The following is a 19,147-nucleotide window of genomic DNA, read 5'->3' on the forward strand; positions in this document are numbered from 1 at the left end:
GGGTCTAAAAAATAATAATAAAATAAAATAATTTAAAAAAAAAAGATAATAAATAAATCAAGCAATTTTGAAGGAGCGTCGCTACTTCGCGGATTTTCACTTTTCGCGGGTGGTTTTGGTCCCCATTAACCGCGATAACCGAGGGATTACTGTATATACTTACCTAGATAGTTGAGTTATGTGATCAAATATCTACTGCAATGTGTTTCCTATCAAATTTTAACATTTATTTAAATGTTGAATTATCTATTTGTTTATTTGTTGGTAACTGCCTTTTAACGGTGTGACTTGTTTTTAAAATAATCCCTTGTTTTTTTTGTGCGAATTGCCTTTCAAAAATTGGTTGTGCAATAGTCAAAACAGTGAGGTAATTCATTTATTAAACCGTCTGTTAAAAGTTGAAACCAAAGAAATAAACAAATTCACAGGCTCAAGCATTTGTCCAACAAATATAAGTACTGTACTTAAGATACCCTTTTATCAAAAATAACTTTTGTACTGTCAAAATATAGTTTTAATGATAATCTTGTTGCTGTATTGCACTATGGCATAATTTAGGACACAATACTTCAGATTATATTTTGTGGCCATCTTGCAGAATTTATTGGGAAGCGAAAATTTAGTAAAAATACATTTCAAACAACAAATAAAAATACTGCATTTTATAAACTTTTTTTAATAAACAACTTCTGTAGTGTCAAATTATGATTTAAAAAAAATATTTGTGCTACTATATTGCAATACTGGTTGGTTACCTCACATATGAGTGGTTGCTTTCCATGGTACCCTGATTCAGTAAAAACAAAAATCTCATTTTGGCCCAAAAAAATGACTTACAGTATGCACTTATGTTATTAGTGTGACAATAAATTATTATATGTTTTGCCATTTTTGTCTGACCGGTTCATGTTCAAAATTAATCAAAGAGGAATTCTGAACATTTTAGAACTATCTCCTTTACTTTGGATGTTTTCTTTGCCGCCTTTATAAAATATACTTTTACATTAATTTAGCATGTGGAGAAGTTCAACTTTGTTCGTAGGTGTATCTGTTTTATGCAGACCGCAGCGTCATTAAGGTTTAGGCAGACACAGGCAGAAAAGGAGCAGAACTGTTTAGAAGAATGCAGAACAGAATGCACAATTAAAATCTGCAACACAGCGAGACCAAGATACATTCATACGATATATAAATCACATCTTATCATAACACAAGAAAAATAATCACTAACACTTTTATAAAAAAAATCGGAGATAAATGTAGAATTATACATATTTTCTTATGACATCATTTAATTCAACATAATAACACATACAATCAGATCAAACCATTTCAATAAATGGTTACATGTGTGCTCCAGCCAAGTTTTTTCATAGCTTCCAACTCTTATGGTTGAATATATTCTATCAATTGCACTGAATGCCCAATTCGAGAATTTCATTTTGGCACCAGCAGTGTTTACTTGTCATCACAGGCAGAAAATAGCTAGAGAAGTAGGGTTACATAGGGTCTACACCATGGCTCTCCAACCTATTTCAAGCTGAGAGCTAGTCTGATACTAATTAGTGCAAAGGGCATCGAGTTTGATATAAATTCCTTAAAAAGAACTTAAATAAGAACTAGATGGCTTGCTAAACAGCTAAAAAGGTTGCTTGATAGTGAGCTAGAAAGGTAAACAGGTGAAAAAACAGCACTAGATAGATAGCTAAAAGAGTAAAATGGCATGTATAGCCAGATAGAAAGCAAAAAACAAAGCTTAAAAGCTAGCTCAGAGGCCTCGATAAGTAGTAAAAATGGTAAAATGTTAGCTATATAGCATGCACAAAAATTTAGAAAGCTAGCTAAATAGCTAAAATGGTTGCCAGATAGCTAGCTTAAAAAGTGCACATTTTTTGCTCATTATAAAACCCAATTGGAATTTAGTTTGTTGTAAATTCTCTGGAAAGAAAATCAATAAGTATATGAATAAAAAAAATGTTTCATACATAATAAAACATTTTTATTCTATTCTGTTGCTTAAAATAATTATCATTACTTAGATAGATTTTTTTTTTGTCCATGAAGCCCACTAAATTGAATTTATCTATTTGAATTTTTAAAATAGCAACTTATGTTGTTATTATAATATTATCAGGTTAATTCGTAAGAACTAGGGTTAAAAAGACTCAGTCAAGCAATAAAATTTATTTTTTGTAGAAAATCACAATGACCCAGCACTGGCGAGCTATTTATAGAAGAGGTCTGTGGGCACCTCAACTGTCCTTAGGGGCCACCCTGGTGCCTGTGGGCACTACATTGGAGACCCCTGTTCTAGACTCTTACTATTAAGTACCAATAACCCCTCACCGGTGAGCTATTTTAAGAACAAGTGGGCACCGTGGGTACCTCAACTGTCTTTAGAGGGCATCCAAGTGATTGCAGGTACCATATTGGAGACCGGCATTTTAGACTCTTATTAGAAAGTCACAATGAGCCAGCACTAGTGAGCTATTTTCAGAACAGGTGGGTACCATTGGCACCTGAACTGTCCTTTGGGGTACCCTGGTGCACCACGATGGAGACCCCTGAGCTGGCTAATTGTTTCCTGCAGCAAAGACTCGTTCCATCGCTCTACCTCTGGACTTGGAGTCTCAGATGAGTGCTACGTTGTCTACAAGCGCTCTCAACTCACTGTCGCGTTCCAACGCCACCTACAAATCGGCTTTGCGCTCAACGCGGCCAGTTGCTCCCGGGAACCCCTGGGACTATAAGAACATAATTGAGAAACTACAGGACGTCATCAATACATTAGAACAACGCCTCAGACCACTCGTCAACGCCGAGCTCTCTGTCCTAGTCGATGTTCTCCACCGGCCTGAGCTTCTTTTTTTGGAAGGAACAGATGCACACCAGCGCTGCGAGTCTGGCGGATTCATCTTCAAGTAAGAGCAATCTTCTGGTCTTTAAACCATTTTTCTTATGAGCATAGGGCACACTAGAAGTCCCAGGAATTTTCTTACCCTCCAGAATGACCAGCAGACAGCCGTATTCATTAATCTATATTCCTCTCGCGGCTGCTCGTACCGTAGAAATCAAGACACCATGGCGGCCAAAAACGTGAAAAAAATTCAATTGAGGGAAAGTGGGGTTTTGGATTTAATTCATATTTGTGGGGACAACTTTGTTCAGCCCCTAGTAGCACAATTACTTTCAAATTGCTACATATGCTACGCAGTTAGGATCCATGAGTACTTCTGTAAACAATGCATTGAGTGGGACACCACGTCTCCTCTAGTCGCATTAACAAAGGAGACCCACAGAAGTGACATGAGCTTGCACACAAGTCAAATTTATTTGGATATGTGAACCCAAAAATCATCATTGAGCATTAAGCTCTGCAGTGTGATAGACAGCCTTATTTTGTCCCCAACTATGACCACCACTATACATGACACACGAGGCCACTGCAAGATGGGGCGCGCTGTACGATTTAAAGAAAATGTAAGACTTTTATGTGCGCATTATGGTTGTGAAAATACATTACATCCCACGCCACATTCACATACACTACTGAATAAATGCTGTGCACTATCTATGTGAACGGCACAACAATTTCAATAAAATTTACACTGTCTACAAAACGGAACAGATGCAGTCCTTTCATCTGTGTGGAGACCCTTTTGGAGGAAAACCGACAAGAACATGTATCAAACTTGTTTGATAATTTTGAACTCGGTTGCCAAATTCCTCAAGTGCGTGGGGCACAGAGGAACACTGCCAGCTATATGCGTTCTAAATAGAAAATACTGCAGTGAAGTCTGGAAATATTTATTGTCAAATATGCGTTATGTACAGCATAAGACATGGAGGAAATTGCTCCCTCTTCCCCGTGCAAACATGAATAAGACATATATACAAATAACAACCAGTTTTGAAAAAAGTAAACATAGAAAAATTTATAAAGTTTACAATAAAAAATGTTCAAAGTATAAGTCGCAATCTAAATAACAGTTATGCGTTGATATGGCACAAGGCGCAGAGGTGGGAGCGGCTAAGGCAGGGAGAGTTCAGTCCTGAAAGCCTGATGTCCCTGAGCCTGACGCCCATCAAGAAGAGAAATTTGTCAATGTATTTGGTCTGTTATCGCAGCAACTGGCAATAATAAAAACACAGAAAGACAGCCTCTCACGTGTGTGTGCGCCAATCTGGCACTATTCTCCACACTATGGTTGCCCTGTTGCTGTTGGCTAAAATGACGACAAATAACATTTTACGCGTCACACCCTTTTAAGTCGTTATTTTTCAGTGCCTATGTGTCTGTCTTATCAATCACATCTCGAATGGCGACCTGCTTCAAAAACATGTTACGCAAACAACACGGAGCTTAACGGAAGCCATTTGAAAACATGACTTGACTTGACTTGACATGAGCGGTACGGGGGCACGGCGCCGTTAGTGTTCTGCAGCCCAAAGCGAGGATGGTTGACGCCAGGTGTGCGCCAGGCTTTACTTACCTGGGATCCTTTTGCATATTTCTGCACACTGGCCTGACATCAAACTTAGACAGTTTGAAAGGAAGCCTTACCGTTTCCATGCAGTGTCCGTGCAGCGGCCGAACCTCATTTATTCCTTAGTTAGAGTGAATTAATGCCAGAATAATTTACAAATGTATTTGTGTTTTCATGGGGAACCACGGACAGGCTAATCCAGCACACAGAGGCTCTGATGTCCTCAGAGGAGAAGTTATGCATCAAAGTTCTGAGGACACTACAGGAGATGTTGATCAGAACACTGGATTTTGATGAAAAGGTGGAAAACATGGCTAGTTTCTTGAAACAATTATGACGTTTATCTTTTCCTGTGCATCTTTTTAGGGGATTTCTTTAAGAAAGGTTCTACTGCGGAACTACTTGTTTCAAAACCAGAAGAACAACCTAAAGAATGACCTGGCAGAATTTGGAGAAGCAGGTGTGATTGTTTTTTGGTTTGTTTTTGTGCAGGGCATAGTTTAGTGTTTACTAGATGGGGCCTGGCTTCGCAAGGCACAACTCAACCAAGCTTCCACTTTTAAATGAAGGTGCCCATTTATTCTGGACAGGAAAATCTAAGCCTATTCATCCCAGGCGGGACACATTTTAGGTTATTTTGGTGACCTTGTCTCTGCGGAATCACTAACAAAAATCATAGCACACAATTCCCGATTGAAACAGGTATATATATATATATATATATATATATATATATATATATGTAACCGCGGTGTACGTGTCCCACCAAAGATCCACATTCACGCTGGACTGGATGATGAGGTTTTTATTATTACAGTTTCTGCAAATGGATGAGTCACAACATTAGCTTTTTTCTGCTGGGTCTGATCTCTTTGATCTCTTTGTAGTTCTCTCTGGTAAGACTAACAACAAAGCATATCAAAGAGCTTTCTTTTCACTTTACAGAAAATACATTTTAGAATATCACAATACATTTTTACATCTTTACATTTCAACAAGATACTTTTAACAAGAGATCGTATAGTGGATTTTTAACGTTTACAATGAATTCAACATGTTTTTCTTTAGTCTGAATTTTAACCAACATCATCCTTTTTTAATGTATATGAGAAAATAGGAATAAAAACAATAATGGGTATAAAAATGGGTACAATTTACCTGTAAATGGATGAGTCACAACATTACTTTTTTCTGCTGGGTCTGATCTCTTTGATCTCTAAAAGGGGAATTAATATTTAGTAAAACAGAAACAAAACGAAAATAAACCTAAACAGCTTGACAATATCAATCACATTACTATGCATGGTGAGAGGTTTGTCAGCTGGGGTTATAATGTTTAAAATTAACTTCTTTTGTGGAGCACCAAAAGATATGTCTTACCTTTGTAGTTATCTCTGGTAAGACTAACAACAAACCCCGCCTCCTGGTCACATGTTAGAAGCCAAAACCAAACCCCACCCCATACCAGCAGATGGCACTGTTGGACTCAGCATTGCAGGACATTTACCAAAAACTATACACATATTTCAGCAGGAATTTCAATAAAATAAATGTTATTATTACACCCGTTACATATATATATATATATATATATATATATATATATATATATATATATATATACACTGAATATATACTGTAAATACTGTATATATACTGTATATTTATACAGAATACTGTATATACAGTGTTATTGTTTACAATATAATGGTACTGTGTACCTGACTTGTTAACCTGACTGCCCATCTTGCACATCTGGTTAGCGTCTCTTCTTGCACTATCGGCACTATGGTAAATAACACAATACAGCTTTATTTATATCTGTACACTGAAGGACACTGAGGGAAACTGTGGGAGTCAGATCCATCGACATTTCGTTCTGTATACACGTGTACTAGAATGACAATAAAGTAGATCTGAATCTGAATCTGAATCTGAATATATAGTTGGGGCGGGTAGATGCTAACAGCTACATGCACAGCTGGCAAATTCTCGGGCTGGCAAAGCAAGGGCTAGCTGTAAACAGTGTTGGCGAAGCTACATGCTAACAAGTTATGCTATTGGATACATATACATGTTAACAAATTACGCAGCTGCATGCTAACAAGTCATGCTAACAGTTACATGCTAATGAGTACTGCCAACTCCTATATGCTAACTGCTATATGCTAATAATATACGCTAACAGCTACATGCTAACCAGTCTTGCCAACAGCTACATGCTAAAGTGTTATGCTAACGGCTGCATGCTAACGATTCATGCTGACCAACAGGGCTATTTCCACATACACCTAGTTGCACTAATCGTTTTCTCTACATTTCACCCAAGTCAGCTAGTGTGACTAATTGGAGCATATTCACTGTCACATACATCATCAATGAAAGCTACCAGTTCAGCAAAGGCACGACTCTGAAGATGACCTTGATTATCATTACAGATGTACATCGTTTGCCTTGCTCTGTTGTACAGTTTTGTTCGGCAAGTGAGATGGTTCTTTGCCTCAAGGCAATCATATCTCCAGGAGATAGCTCTGTAAATAACTTGGTGTTCGCCAATTGTATGGCGTATTTGCAAACATTTATCCATCTGCTTTGAGGCTACTTCATGCAGTTTTTTCTGACCCAATATAGCAAGACTCTTTTTGAGCGAAAGCACTCTTTTTTTTTTGTTAAAGCAATCTCGAGGCACACCATCTGTTGAAAATGTTTACAAATTCACCATTTTTTTTCAAGCTTAAATTATACATTTAATTAAGGTGAATTAAGTTTTTCATTTCATTTTGGTTCACAATTTTACTGTAATTTTGGATTTCACTGTATTTTTAACTACATTTTATCTCTTTTTCTAGAAAAATAATAACAACAAACTTAAAATGAGAAATAAATTGCCTGCAAGGGGAACAAACTTTTTTTAAATTATATATTAACTTATTTCAGTCTTTTTTAGTAAATGAGGAATAACTAAGTCAGCAAAATGCTGTGCAGGATTTTTGATTTGATCATTTTTGCAGTGTAATCTTACTTTCTTACAGTTGAGATTTTTATCTAACCTTTTGATGAAACATTTGTTTGTCCAGTTCTGAACCAAAGTTGGGTTATTTCGACCCAACTTATTTTAGTGCAACATTTTGAGTATGCCCTAAAAGCCAATGTGTGTTTCGAATGAAAATGAATACTTTAATAATATTACAATTCTCTTGAAATGTAGAATACAACAATTCAAAAAATCTATGTGATTATTTAACTATATTCAGCCCCTAATATTGCCTTTTAAAATGTGTATGTTATTCGGGTATTTCAGATCTTTCATTCTTTGCTTATATCCCGTCGGACACCATCAATTTGGCAACCGAGTGGTGATGGCGTCCTGTCATCATTCCAGGTTTCAAAACCATGCAATATCCCAAGAAACATTCATCTTTGCAACTTTGCTTTTGTGTGGGATGCGACCTCTATATTTGCAATTCTATTTTTGTGTGAACATAACATGAATACATGTTTTTACATACAAGCGTTTTCCTTTGTTTTTGTCTAACTGTTTTTTAAAGCTTCTGGTTGTTGTCCTCAACATGAAGCCCTCGACATGTGAAACCATGACAAAAATGTGTCTTTCAAGTTACAAAACAAATGTTTATTTAAATGGCAATAATTTATTAATGCCGTTGAGGCTCTTTATTCTCCTTATTGTGGTGGAGGAATTTTTTGTGTCTGAATGATCCTTGGAGCTATGTTGTCAGGGACTTGGAGATGGGGTCCACTGGCGAGCACCTGGTGGCCGGGCACAGCCAGGTCAGGTGTGTAGAGAGCTGGGTATTAGCCAAAGGAGGGGTCCTTGGTGCGCCGATCCCCGGCTACAGAAACTGGCTTTTGGGACATGGAGTGTTACCTCTCAGGCGGAGAAGGAACCCGAATTGGTGTGTGAGGTTAAGAAGTTCCAGCAAGATATAGTCGGACTTACCTCCTCTCGAGAGGGGTCGGACGCTCTTCCACTCTGGAGTTGCCCGTGGTGAGAGGCGCAGAGCATATTATTTGTGCCACTGCTCAGTGCCTGTACTTTGGGTTTTCGAGGCATGGAATTGAAGTCACTGAGGTGTTATTGTTGGCAATGCTCTAAGGGTTGATGAGATCTGCCTGGAGTTCATCAAGGCTCTGGATGTTGCAGAGGGGTGTCAACCATGACAGGCCTTTGCAACATCACGTGGACATCGGTGACAGTGCCTCTATATTGGCATACTGGGGTGTTTCCCCTCTTTAAGAAAGGGGACCGGAGAGTGTGTTCCAACTTCAGGGGACTCACACTTCTCAGCCTCCCTGGTAAGGTCTATTCAGGCGTACTGGAGAGGAGGGTCCTCCGGGAGGTCGAATATCGGATTCAAAAGAAGTGTAGTTTTTGACCAGCTCTACACACTCTGCAGGGTCCTTGAGGGTGCATAGGAGTTTGCCTATCCTGTCCATATGTATTTTGTGGATGTGGAGAATACATTGGATCATGTTCCTCAGGAAGTTCTTTGGTGGGTGCTTCGGAGTATTGGGTACCGCACAGTCTTATCCGGGCTGTATGCCTGGTGCCTGAGGCTGGTCCGAATTGCCGGCAGTAAGTCGGATTCGTTACCAGTGGGAGTTGGATTCCGCCAGGACTGCCTTTTTTCACAGATTCTGTTCATAACATTTATGGATAGAATATCCAGGCGCAGCTTTGTTGGGGAATGGGTCCGGTCTGGAGACCACAGCATTGCATCTCTGCTTTTTGCAGATGATGTGGTGTTTTTGGGTTCCTTCGGCTGTGATCTTCAGCTCTTACGGGAGCAATTTCCAGCCAAGTGTGAAGTGGCTGGAATGAAGATCAGCCCCTCTAAGTGGCTGGGCTCTCCCTTAGAGATAAGATGAGAAGCTCAGTCATCCGGGAGGGACTCTGTGTAGAGCCACTGCTCCTTCGCATTGAGAGGAGCCAGAGGTGGCACGGGCATCTGATAAGGATGCCTCCTGGACGCTTCCCTCGGGAGGTGTTCCGAGCATGTCCCACCGGCAGGAGGCTCCGGGGACGACCCATGACAGCCTGGAGAGACAATGTCTCTTGGCTGGCCTGATAACGCTTCGGGATCCCATCGGATGAGCTGGAAGAAGTGGCTGGGGGTAGGGAGGTAGGGGTTCCCTGTTAAGGCTGCTGCCCCTGAGACCCGACCCCAGATAAGTACAAAATAATGGATGGATGGACCTTTGACGCGTCACATACAAAGAAGGAGCTTGTGTATGTGTGTAACACCTTTTTTTTAACCAAAAGAAATAATTCCAAATGAAGTGGAATTAAATTATTCGTTTTTGTTTTCATTCCAGGTAGGAAAACTTCATGCATTAAATAAAAAAATAATTTCAGAATAAAATTGCTTTGAAGAAAATTTGATACATTAAAACTGTATTGGTTGACAGGTATGCTGTTAAACCGTGTCTTGACTCATCCACTTATCACTCTGCTTGGTAGTGTCAGAATATTATGATTATGATTGTTGTTTTAACACAGGTCATTTTCTGTAGGAGAAACAAGGCTGAAGCGCTTTTTCCCACCCTCTTGTGCTGTGAAAAAGTATTTGCCCCCTTCCTGGTTATTGTGTTTTTTGCATATTTAACACTCACAAAGGTTTCAGATTATCAAACCAATTTTAATATCACACAGACAACACAAGTTAACGCAAAATGTAGTTTAGAAATGTTGATTCAATTTATCAACCCCTTAACGTCTGTCTTTTCTTTTTCTCTTTCATTCTTTCATACACTATAAACTGGCCCCAGTGATATTTTCTTCCTCGCATGTGGCCCCCAGCTAAAATGAATCTGATACCCCTGATCTAGCAGTTTTAAATAATACATAATACATACATCCCTAGGTGGGAAAGAGGAGCGTGACTGGGTAGCGGTGGCAGCGGTGCAGTGTCGTCTGGACAAAGAAGGTGCTAGCAAACTTTTCACGGATTTGGTGACAAGCACCAAGAATGACAAAATCTTCCAGGAAAGTATCCAGCTAGCAATCTGTCTTTTGGAGGGAGGAAACACAGAAATACAGGTTAACCGTGGCCCTATTAAAAACTTCAACTTGTGTTTAAAACTAGAAGTCCCATACATTTTCTTACCACTCCAGAATGACCAGTGAACAGCCAAAAGGCTGTTATTTAAAACTAACAACCCGAAAGCTCCTCACCATTGTTCTGTAAATTCAGCAAGGCAGTGTTGTTCAAATGGAATGTGGTGTGTCTGGTGTTGATAGATGCATAAAGAGTCAGTTGGCAAAAATACAAAAAATTTATTAAAAAATTACGACTAACTAAATATCAATTTGAATTTTTCAAACCAGGGACCTAATGTATTATTTTGTCTTCATTCTGAGATAATAAAATACTTTAGAAATACTACAAAAAATACTAATAGACAAAAATACTATTACAGAAATATTACAACAGAAATGCTACACAAATTCAACTACATAATAGTAGGAAAATATTAGATAAATACTACAAAGATGCTTGTATGGAAATACTTCAAAATGCTTCTACAGAAATACTACAAAAATGACCACTACCTTAATACTATAATACAAAATACGGCTACATAAATATTACAACAGACATGCTACAAAATTACTGCTTCATAAATATTACGAGGGTAGTACTACAAAAATACTAAAGATAAACTACAAAAAAAATCCTATGGAAATACTACAAAAACACTGTAGAAATACTACAAGATAAAAGTACAGTAATACTATTATACTAATACAGAAATACCACAAAAATCAGACTGGCAAAATATTACAAAAATACCACAATCATACAACTAGAGTAATATTACAAAATTGACTTATGCCCCCACCAAACATCCATTTCTTCACATAAGCACGCCAAGGGTCATTACTGAGTTGTGTTGTTCACACCAGAGTTTGCCTCATTTGCAGATCGGTGGTGAAAGTAATCCAGTCGGCTGGCTGTTCTTTGGGCATTCTATGTAGTAGAAAAGCCAAAAGGCTTGGCTGTGGTACTTCTAGTGGTAATTTGTCTAGCTGTGAAACCCATGTTGTTTTTATTTTGCTTTTTGAGAACCTCTGTTTTCTGAATCCAATAGAACTCATTTTACAAGCTGATGATGGGGGACAACAAGTCTGAAAAATTCTTTAAAGTTCTTCATGACAGGATGAAAGAAGCACAGATGGACATTAAAGCCACCGTGTCTGTCAATGTCAGTGAAATGTCAAACAAAGTCAATGAAAAGGACTTGGACAATGGTGGGGTAATTAGGAAAACGTTTTGTTGATGTGTTCCCTTACCCTATGTGCTTCATTCTGTTTAAAAGGTTCTGCTTCACCTATTGGAATTCCTACCATTGATGGACGTTCCCTGTTAGTTAAGGGCCACACTTCACTTCAACCACAATCAATAACAATGCAGAAAGAAATGGAGACAGAGATGGGGCCTGTTGTCCTCATTATGAAGCCCATCCTGAGGTTCCTACAGCTTCTTTGTGAGAACCACAACCAGGATCTTCAAGTGAGTACTGGTCTCGTCTGGTGTTCATTAACACAATGGAGCAATGCTCTCAGTAGCCTAGATGGTAGTGTGCCCGCTTTGAGACTGGGAGGTCGCTGGTTCGCGCCTCGGCCGAGTCATACCTAATTGGTATAATGGCGGCACCCTCTGTTGGCTGCGGCTGCATCGACTCGCTACAACGGGTCAGGTGTATCGACATTTCGTTCTGTGTACATTGTTACAAAGAATGACAATACAAAGGAAATTATTATTATTATTTATCTCATTGATGTACTCTTTTAGAACTTCTTACGCAACCAGAACAACAAAACAAATTACAACCTAGTATGTGAGACATTGCAGTTCCTGGACATCATGTGTGGAAGCACCACAGGGGGGCTGGGCCTTCTAGGCCTCTACATTAATGAATCAAATGTCCACCTCATCATACAAACCCTGGAGACGCTCACAGAATACTGTCAGGGCCCGTGTCAAGAGAACCAGGTAGGACAGCATGGTTTTAATCACAAGAAAGTTCTGAGGAGAACATTTCTGTTTCCGCTCAATTCAGACATGCATCGTAACACACGAGTGCAACGGCATCGATATTATTACAGCTCTCATTCTCAATGACATCAGCCCACTCTGCCGTTACCAGATGGAGATGGTGCTGCAGCTCAAGGTGAACTTCCCATGCACCATGTTAACACGAAAAGAATACATAGAATACCCAAAGGACAGCCAACTGACTGGATACGTTTCACCATTGTTCTGCAAATGAGCTCTGGTGTGATGGCCACTACTCAGTAATAACCCTTCGCATGCTAATATAAAGAAAATAATGTCGGTGGGGCCAGCCTTTTTTTTTTGTAAGATTACCTATGTTGTATTTTTGTGGTATTTTTGTAGTATTTGTGCAGTCTGATATTTGTAGTAATTCCGTAGCATACTTAGTATTTCTGTAATTTTGTTTTATAGTATTTTGTAGTGTTTCTGCAGTGTTTTTGTAGTAATTCCATGGGATATTTTTGTAGTATATCAGCAGTATTTTTGTAGTATTACCGTGGGGTTACTTTTGTAGTATTTCTTTCATGATATTTCTGCATCTCTCCAGAAATATTCTGCATATTAGTAATTCTGTAGTATTCATTTCATAATATTTATCTACCAGTATTTTTGTATGATGGTATTACTGTAGTAGTAATTTAGCAGTATTTCTTTTCTTATTTCCATACTATTACTTTGTAGTATGTATTTAATATTTTTATATATTACTGTTGTTGATTTTTTCATCGTATTCGTGATGTAATATTTCTGTACTAGTATTTTTAGATCATAGTTTTACTGTAGTAGTATTTTTGCAGCATTTCCATACTTTTGTCTCTTGTCAGAATGAAGACAAAATAATATATTAGGTCCCTGTTTCGAAGCACCCAATTTTGTAGTAATTTTGTGTAAATTTCTAGTATTTTTTTAGTATTTTTGAGAACTGACTCTTTATGCATCTTTCAACACCACGCCTACTACATTCTGCTTGCCACCTTTACAGAACAATGGTGACAAGTTGGGTCGTTGAGTTGTTAGTTTTGACTTTTGGCTGTCCGCTGGTAATTCTGGAGGGGTAGAAAAAATCCTGGGACTTCTGGTGTTCATACATACCAATTTCTCTCCTTTACCAGGACAATGCTTCAAAATTGCTGCTGGCACTCATGGAAAGTCGTCATGACAGTGAGAACGCAGAGAGAATTCTGTTTAACCTGCGCCCCCGAGAATTGGTCAGAGCCACCACCTTCCCGCGCGTCTATGTGTGTGATGATCTACAATTGTGTGCATGCAGGTGGACGTAATCAAGAAGGCCTACCATCAGGAGAGTGAGTGTGAGGGTGGGGAAGTGTCACCTCGTGACGTGGGACACAACATCTACATCCTGGCCCAGCAGGTGAGCCTTTATTTATACTTAATGGCTGATAGATCACATATTTTGGGTTGCCAGTGGTCTTTTTCACCTCTGACTGTCATACCTTCCACCGACATATTAACACCTTAATTTTCTCGCTGTTGATAATCTAGTATGTCTCTGACCAATGTCTCCAGTCACTGAAATATGTCATGCCACATACATTGGAAAGATTGAGCTCTTGGGATTCATGATATGACCTTTTAAAAATGTAGACATTACAGAAACACACATTACCATAATTCTGAAATACGATACCCGAAACTATACTTCATCAAAGGCATCATCTTGTTGACATCAAATACAATGATAGTATGCAACCATGGCCTTACATCCATGCGAGTCTAGTGAATCCGACTGTCTATATTATATACTCCAAAACACACAATAATGCCGGCAGATAATAAAAATTCAGGCCAAAGCATTTCCGCATTGATGATCGTGTCAAGTTGCCAACTGTCTGTTTAGCCCCATAATTCCATTTACAAATGAACGGACTAGTAAAATTATTTTCAATAGGCCGTTAGCCGCTGAACTTTTGATTGACACCTTTTTCAGTCAATTAAAAAGAGGACAACTCCCCTTTATCTTTACAGAATAACTTCAGCCAATAGTCACCAATTTGAACAATGATTAACACATTGGTTAGCCAATGAAATGCTGAATAAATTGATATCAAGATGTCCTTGTGGTATTCAAATTAGACCCTGAAATAAGTGTTCATAACACCACTAGTAATACATTTTAATGCAAGTCAAGTCAAGTCGTCATGTTTATTTGTATAGCCCTTAATGCACCATTTTTAGGCGCAAGTGTGCACAATAGTGATAGAGAAACGAAAGAAAATTCATACATTTACAAATCTTTCACAATGTCTGAAAAATGGCCAAAGTAAAAAACACATTTGCAAAGGTTTTAGTCACCACTTTGGGAAATGTCTAGACCCACGCTTACAAAACTGTAAAAAATACAATGTTTATTTTTTTTAGATTGTGATAACATTTGACAAAGTACCAGGTAAGACTGCAGGCTACTGTCTTACCTGTTTTCCTGCTAAGATGCCCACGCTATACTCATCTGCAGGCATTTAATTGCACAAACAACAACAAACAAACCAAAACAAAACAATTCAGGCGAGAATAAAAACTTTTTATTTTGTATGCTCCAACTCAGATGACATACAGTGATTATTTCAGGCTCTCCCTTAGAGATTCAAGCAAAAAAATTATAGAGTCTTACCTTTCAAAAGAGACCAAAATCTTCCATAGTTTCAAAATGGTTCAAGAACAGCATTCAATTTACCTTGGGTATGTCTTGGATTGGGATTTTAGGTGAATTTTACAGAAACGTTAAGGGGTTTTGTGCATTTGACAGCATAATCTAACAAAGGTGCTTTTGCATCTTTCCGTCTGAAATGAATTGAGACTATTGATTTGCTGAAAATAGATGTGCTTTGTTTGTTTTGATCTTGAATGTGTGTATATAATTTCACTGTATGATTATTTGAACAATGGGATCAGGAAAAAGATTAAGTGTCCAGCCAGTAGTGTCCCCAGGAACCATATTTTGGGTAGCCTCTTAAATGTTATCAACTCTATAATGTTTGAGCAGTCTGTGACTGGCTTGCCTGCCAACTTGTTTAAATGCAGGATCTTGTGCTAGGTTTGGAATTGAAAAATGTAACGTCACAGACTTTTGGGAATTATTTTTTAAACCGAGTCATCGTTCACTGCAAAAGCAGAACCTGTTTGTTCCATTTTCATTAATCAACAGTCGTTTTCCACTTACCGGTTGGTTTCGAAGTCGGCCACATGCTGTCTTAATGAGGCATGATACCTATATCCAGCAACGCGTCAGTAGTCTTTTAGTTGGACTGTAAAAAGGTTATTGCGATTATCTACTGATGAACAAACATCGGTGGACATCAAATCAGAATCCAGACAAAGTAAATGTCTGTCAAATCCAAATCCAAGGAGTCCCGATAGAGGGAGGAAGTGAATTTTGCCAACTCGTAGGCATTCACAATCCTAAATGGATTAGAATGCATCTGCTTTCAGTAATAATTCTTGCATGTGGGATTAAAATTCAGGTTATGGACTACCATCCAAAGCAGGGGAAGGGGTTTACCTCAAAGTTGGACTTGTGTCCATAAAGGGCACTGCACTGAGCATGGGAATCATCAGCAGATGGTACGACCCTAAGTCTACACGCACAATGTCTTCGTCCTTAATGGAAATCATGGAACAAATCAAGAAGATCTGAGAACGTCTTGTGAGGATGTGGCCACCTGACAGGCCCAGAGAAGAGGGAACACGGCTAACAATCGGGACTGAGAGCATGAAGTCACGAAAGTCCGAGGGGAGGACCAGCCCCAGTCGCGTTGCTTTTGGGATTTGGATATCCTGAGAGTTCGGGTTGTGGACACAGTACCATGCTAGTGAGTGAGGCCCACAAAATAGGTTGACCTTAAACACAGTACAAGGTCAGTGATTCCACGGATTTCTGGTAGAAGGAAGAGTGGTCAATATTGAAGTGATTTGATTTTGCCTTGAACAAGAATGTTGACCGTGTAAGCTGGAGCGGTAACTTAGTTCTTGTTCATGACTTCACACGCATTTGGAATTTTTTGGCCTGACAGAAATTCTACTTTCAGAATCATCAGGCGAGTTATTGGCTCAATATAGCACTCAAGCTAGTCAGCTAATGCCCTCCGCTATTTAACAAAAAAACAACGGCTGTTTTGATGATGTGCTCATAATGTGATTAACATGAGAAGTCCCAGAAATGTTCTCACCACTCTTGACAACAGTACCTTTCAAATCCAAGTACTTGCTCCGTATCGATAAAAGCAAAAATTTGATCGATCAACCCAACCTTACTTTCCAAACTTTCAGTATCAGCGTAGAGGACCTCGAAAGATTTATTGACAAGTGTTTTTACAGTGCCACAATGAAATATACAATGCAGGACAACACTGCCAAAAAGAGGAAAGCTTATTCTGCCACAAACACAGACATTCTGGTCACAGCATACGATTCAGTGAAAGTACTGGAATCTATTAACACTAGAAGTCCCAGGAATTTTCTCAACCTTCCAGAATGATGAGCGTACAGCCAAAAGGCCGTATTATTTAAAACTAACAACTCAAGGGCCCATCTTGTTACCATCTTTCTCTAAATGCGGCAAGTAGTACAAAAGTACTACAAAACTAATATCAAATTTAGTGTTTCAAAACAGGGACTTAATATATTACTTAGTCTTCATTCTGATAAAAAATACTATAGATATACAACAAAAATACTGTGACAGAAATACTATGATACAAAAATACTATTACAGAAATATTACAACAGAATTACTACAAAAAATTAACTACAGTATAAGTAAAAATATATTAAATAAATACTATAAAGATACTAGTATGAAAATACTTCAAAATACTTCTCCAGAAATACTACAAAAATACCACCAAAGTAATTCTATAATGCAAAACTAAAGCTATACAAATATTAAGACAGAAATACAACAAAAATACTGCTGCATACATATTATGACAGAAATACTTCAAAAGTACAACACAGTAACACTACACACAAAGGCCCTACCACAGATATACTAAACCTGGCTGTGGTACCTTTAGTGTTGGGTACTTATGAAACACTGACATTTGATGTTTTACCAAATTAACACAATTATCAGCTATGTAATGTTTAGTTGAATTCCAAATCACTCGAGACAGGACCAGCCTATTCAGGAACATTTTTGATCCAAAAAGATTTTTAGAGTTTTTAATTTATGTTATTATTTTAATAGAGAGACACATTATATATTTTAGGAAAAAATCAACAAAACCACCAAACCCACTCTCCAGGCAAAAGCTAATCCCTCAGGACTTTTTTCACTGTGTGACGTTTGATTGTTTCTTAATGTCAATGAAATAATTATGCCAGAGAGTGTGTCCCATATCAATATTGTCATGGTTGCTGATTCAGGGCACCTGTGACTGCCCAATTGGCGCCAACAGCCCTGAGCGCTGATTGGTTGAAAGACTCTTTTTAAACCCCTGGCTTCCAAGAGGAAGCTGTCAGACCATTTGCGAACCTATGCTCCCAGCTAGGCAAGCTCCATACCTTCCGATATTTTCCTGCCCTGTTTTCTCCAGCCTGATACCTGTTGCCGACCTGTTTCTGGACCCGTTTCTGCCCTGCTCTTCCATCCCAACCATCAAACTGTTTTGCCCTGTTTCCTCTCTGATACCTGTTGTTGACCTCTTCTCCGGACTCGATACCGCCCTTGCTCTCCTGTCCCGGCTATTGACCAGTATCCCTGCTGCTCGACACGGAAGTGCCACTTCCGCATTCCTGCCACCTGCTACCCGTGTTCGTCGATCATCGGATAGTGGAAGCAAGCACAGCTCTCTCTCTTAATCAATAAAACTGAGTAAACGGACGCTACTGGGTCCTGTCTCCATTTCTGGCTTGTGACAAATATGAATATACCAATTAAAATTTGACTCCCTTCCATGGGTTAAGGATAATTTTTTCCTGAATAATGGTTTCAAAACAAGGTGCAAGCAAACTTATTTTGTGAAAATGTCACAAAATGCTGAAAACGTGGATACCAAGGTACTTACCATCAATGCAGATTGCACTGGTCAAATGAGAAAGAGTGCGCGCATCCCGTGCTGTGTATAACTCTGCCCATTCCTACCGTTCACCCAATCACATTGCTCTAGGTCGATGGTTCCCAAACTTTTGCAGGCTAGCGCCCCCTTGGCTCCCCAATGCATTCCTATGTTTATGGAGTCTGCCATGACAACTCAATGCTCACACGGTGGGTGTGGCATAGTGCGATGCTTGCAAACTTTAAATCGCGTTTATTGGCTTGTGCTATTATTAAAACTTGCCTCTGATTGGTCGGCGCTTTTAAAACTCAAACAGTAACAATCGTGGTTGACCAAAACTCTATCACTCACTACAAAACCTTGAAAAAAAACTGCAGTGCTTTGCGGTTTCACAACCGCACTACATCACATCGCGATGTCGATTCGATTTAGTTTAATTGTGCAGCCCTTAACGTGTTGTGTACAAATCGTCAGACAAACGTTCAAACTTCGACTTCGGACTACCGCCCCCCTACCGCCCTCCTACAGCCCCCTTCTTCCTCACCGCCCCCCTAGATCTTTCCACCGC

The 19,147-nt window shown here is 38.9% G+C and overlaps 1 protein-coding gene across 1 annotated transcript in view; it reads left to right on the forward strand.

Moving 5' to 3' along the window:
- The window catches only part of itpr3 (inositol 1,4,5-trisphosphate receptor, type 3), a 307,422-nt gene that overhangs the window by 194,498 nt on the left and 93,777 nt on the right, over nucleotides 1–19,147 (forward strand). The window contains exons 37-46 of the mRNA XM_088320630.1: nucleotides 2,591–2,921; nucleotides 4,680–4,788; nucleotides 4,854–4,947; nucleotides 10,370–10,545; nucleotides 11,598–11,757; nucleotides 11,826–12,019; nucleotides 12,302–12,502; nucleotides 12,570–12,680; nucleotides 13,678–13,773; nucleotides 13,836–13,937. Coding sequence (XP_088176756.1) covers nucleotides 2,591–2,921; nucleotides 4,680–4,788; nucleotides 4,854–4,947; nucleotides 10,370–10,545; nucleotides 11,598–11,757; nucleotides 11,826–12,019; nucleotides 12,302–12,502; nucleotides 12,570–12,680; nucleotides 13,678–13,773; nucleotides 13,836–13,937 — 1,574 coding nt within the window. The remainder of the gene's footprint in view (nucleotides 1–2,590; nucleotides 2,922–4,679; nucleotides 4,789–4,853; nucleotides 4,948–10,369; nucleotides 10,546–11,597; nucleotides 11,758–11,825; nucleotides 12,020–12,301; nucleotides 12,503–12,569; nucleotides 12,681–13,677; nucleotides 13,774–13,835; nucleotides 13,938–19,147) is intronic.

The sequence above is a fragment of the Urocampus carinirostris genome, chromosome 17, assembly GCF_059441175.1.
Source record: "Urocampus carinirostris isolate Australia breed hairy pipefish chromosome 17, RoL_Ucar_1.0, whole genome shotgun sequence".
NCBI lineage: Eukaryota > Metazoa > Chordata > Actinopteri > Syngnathiformes > Syngnathidae > Urocampus > Urocampus carinirostris.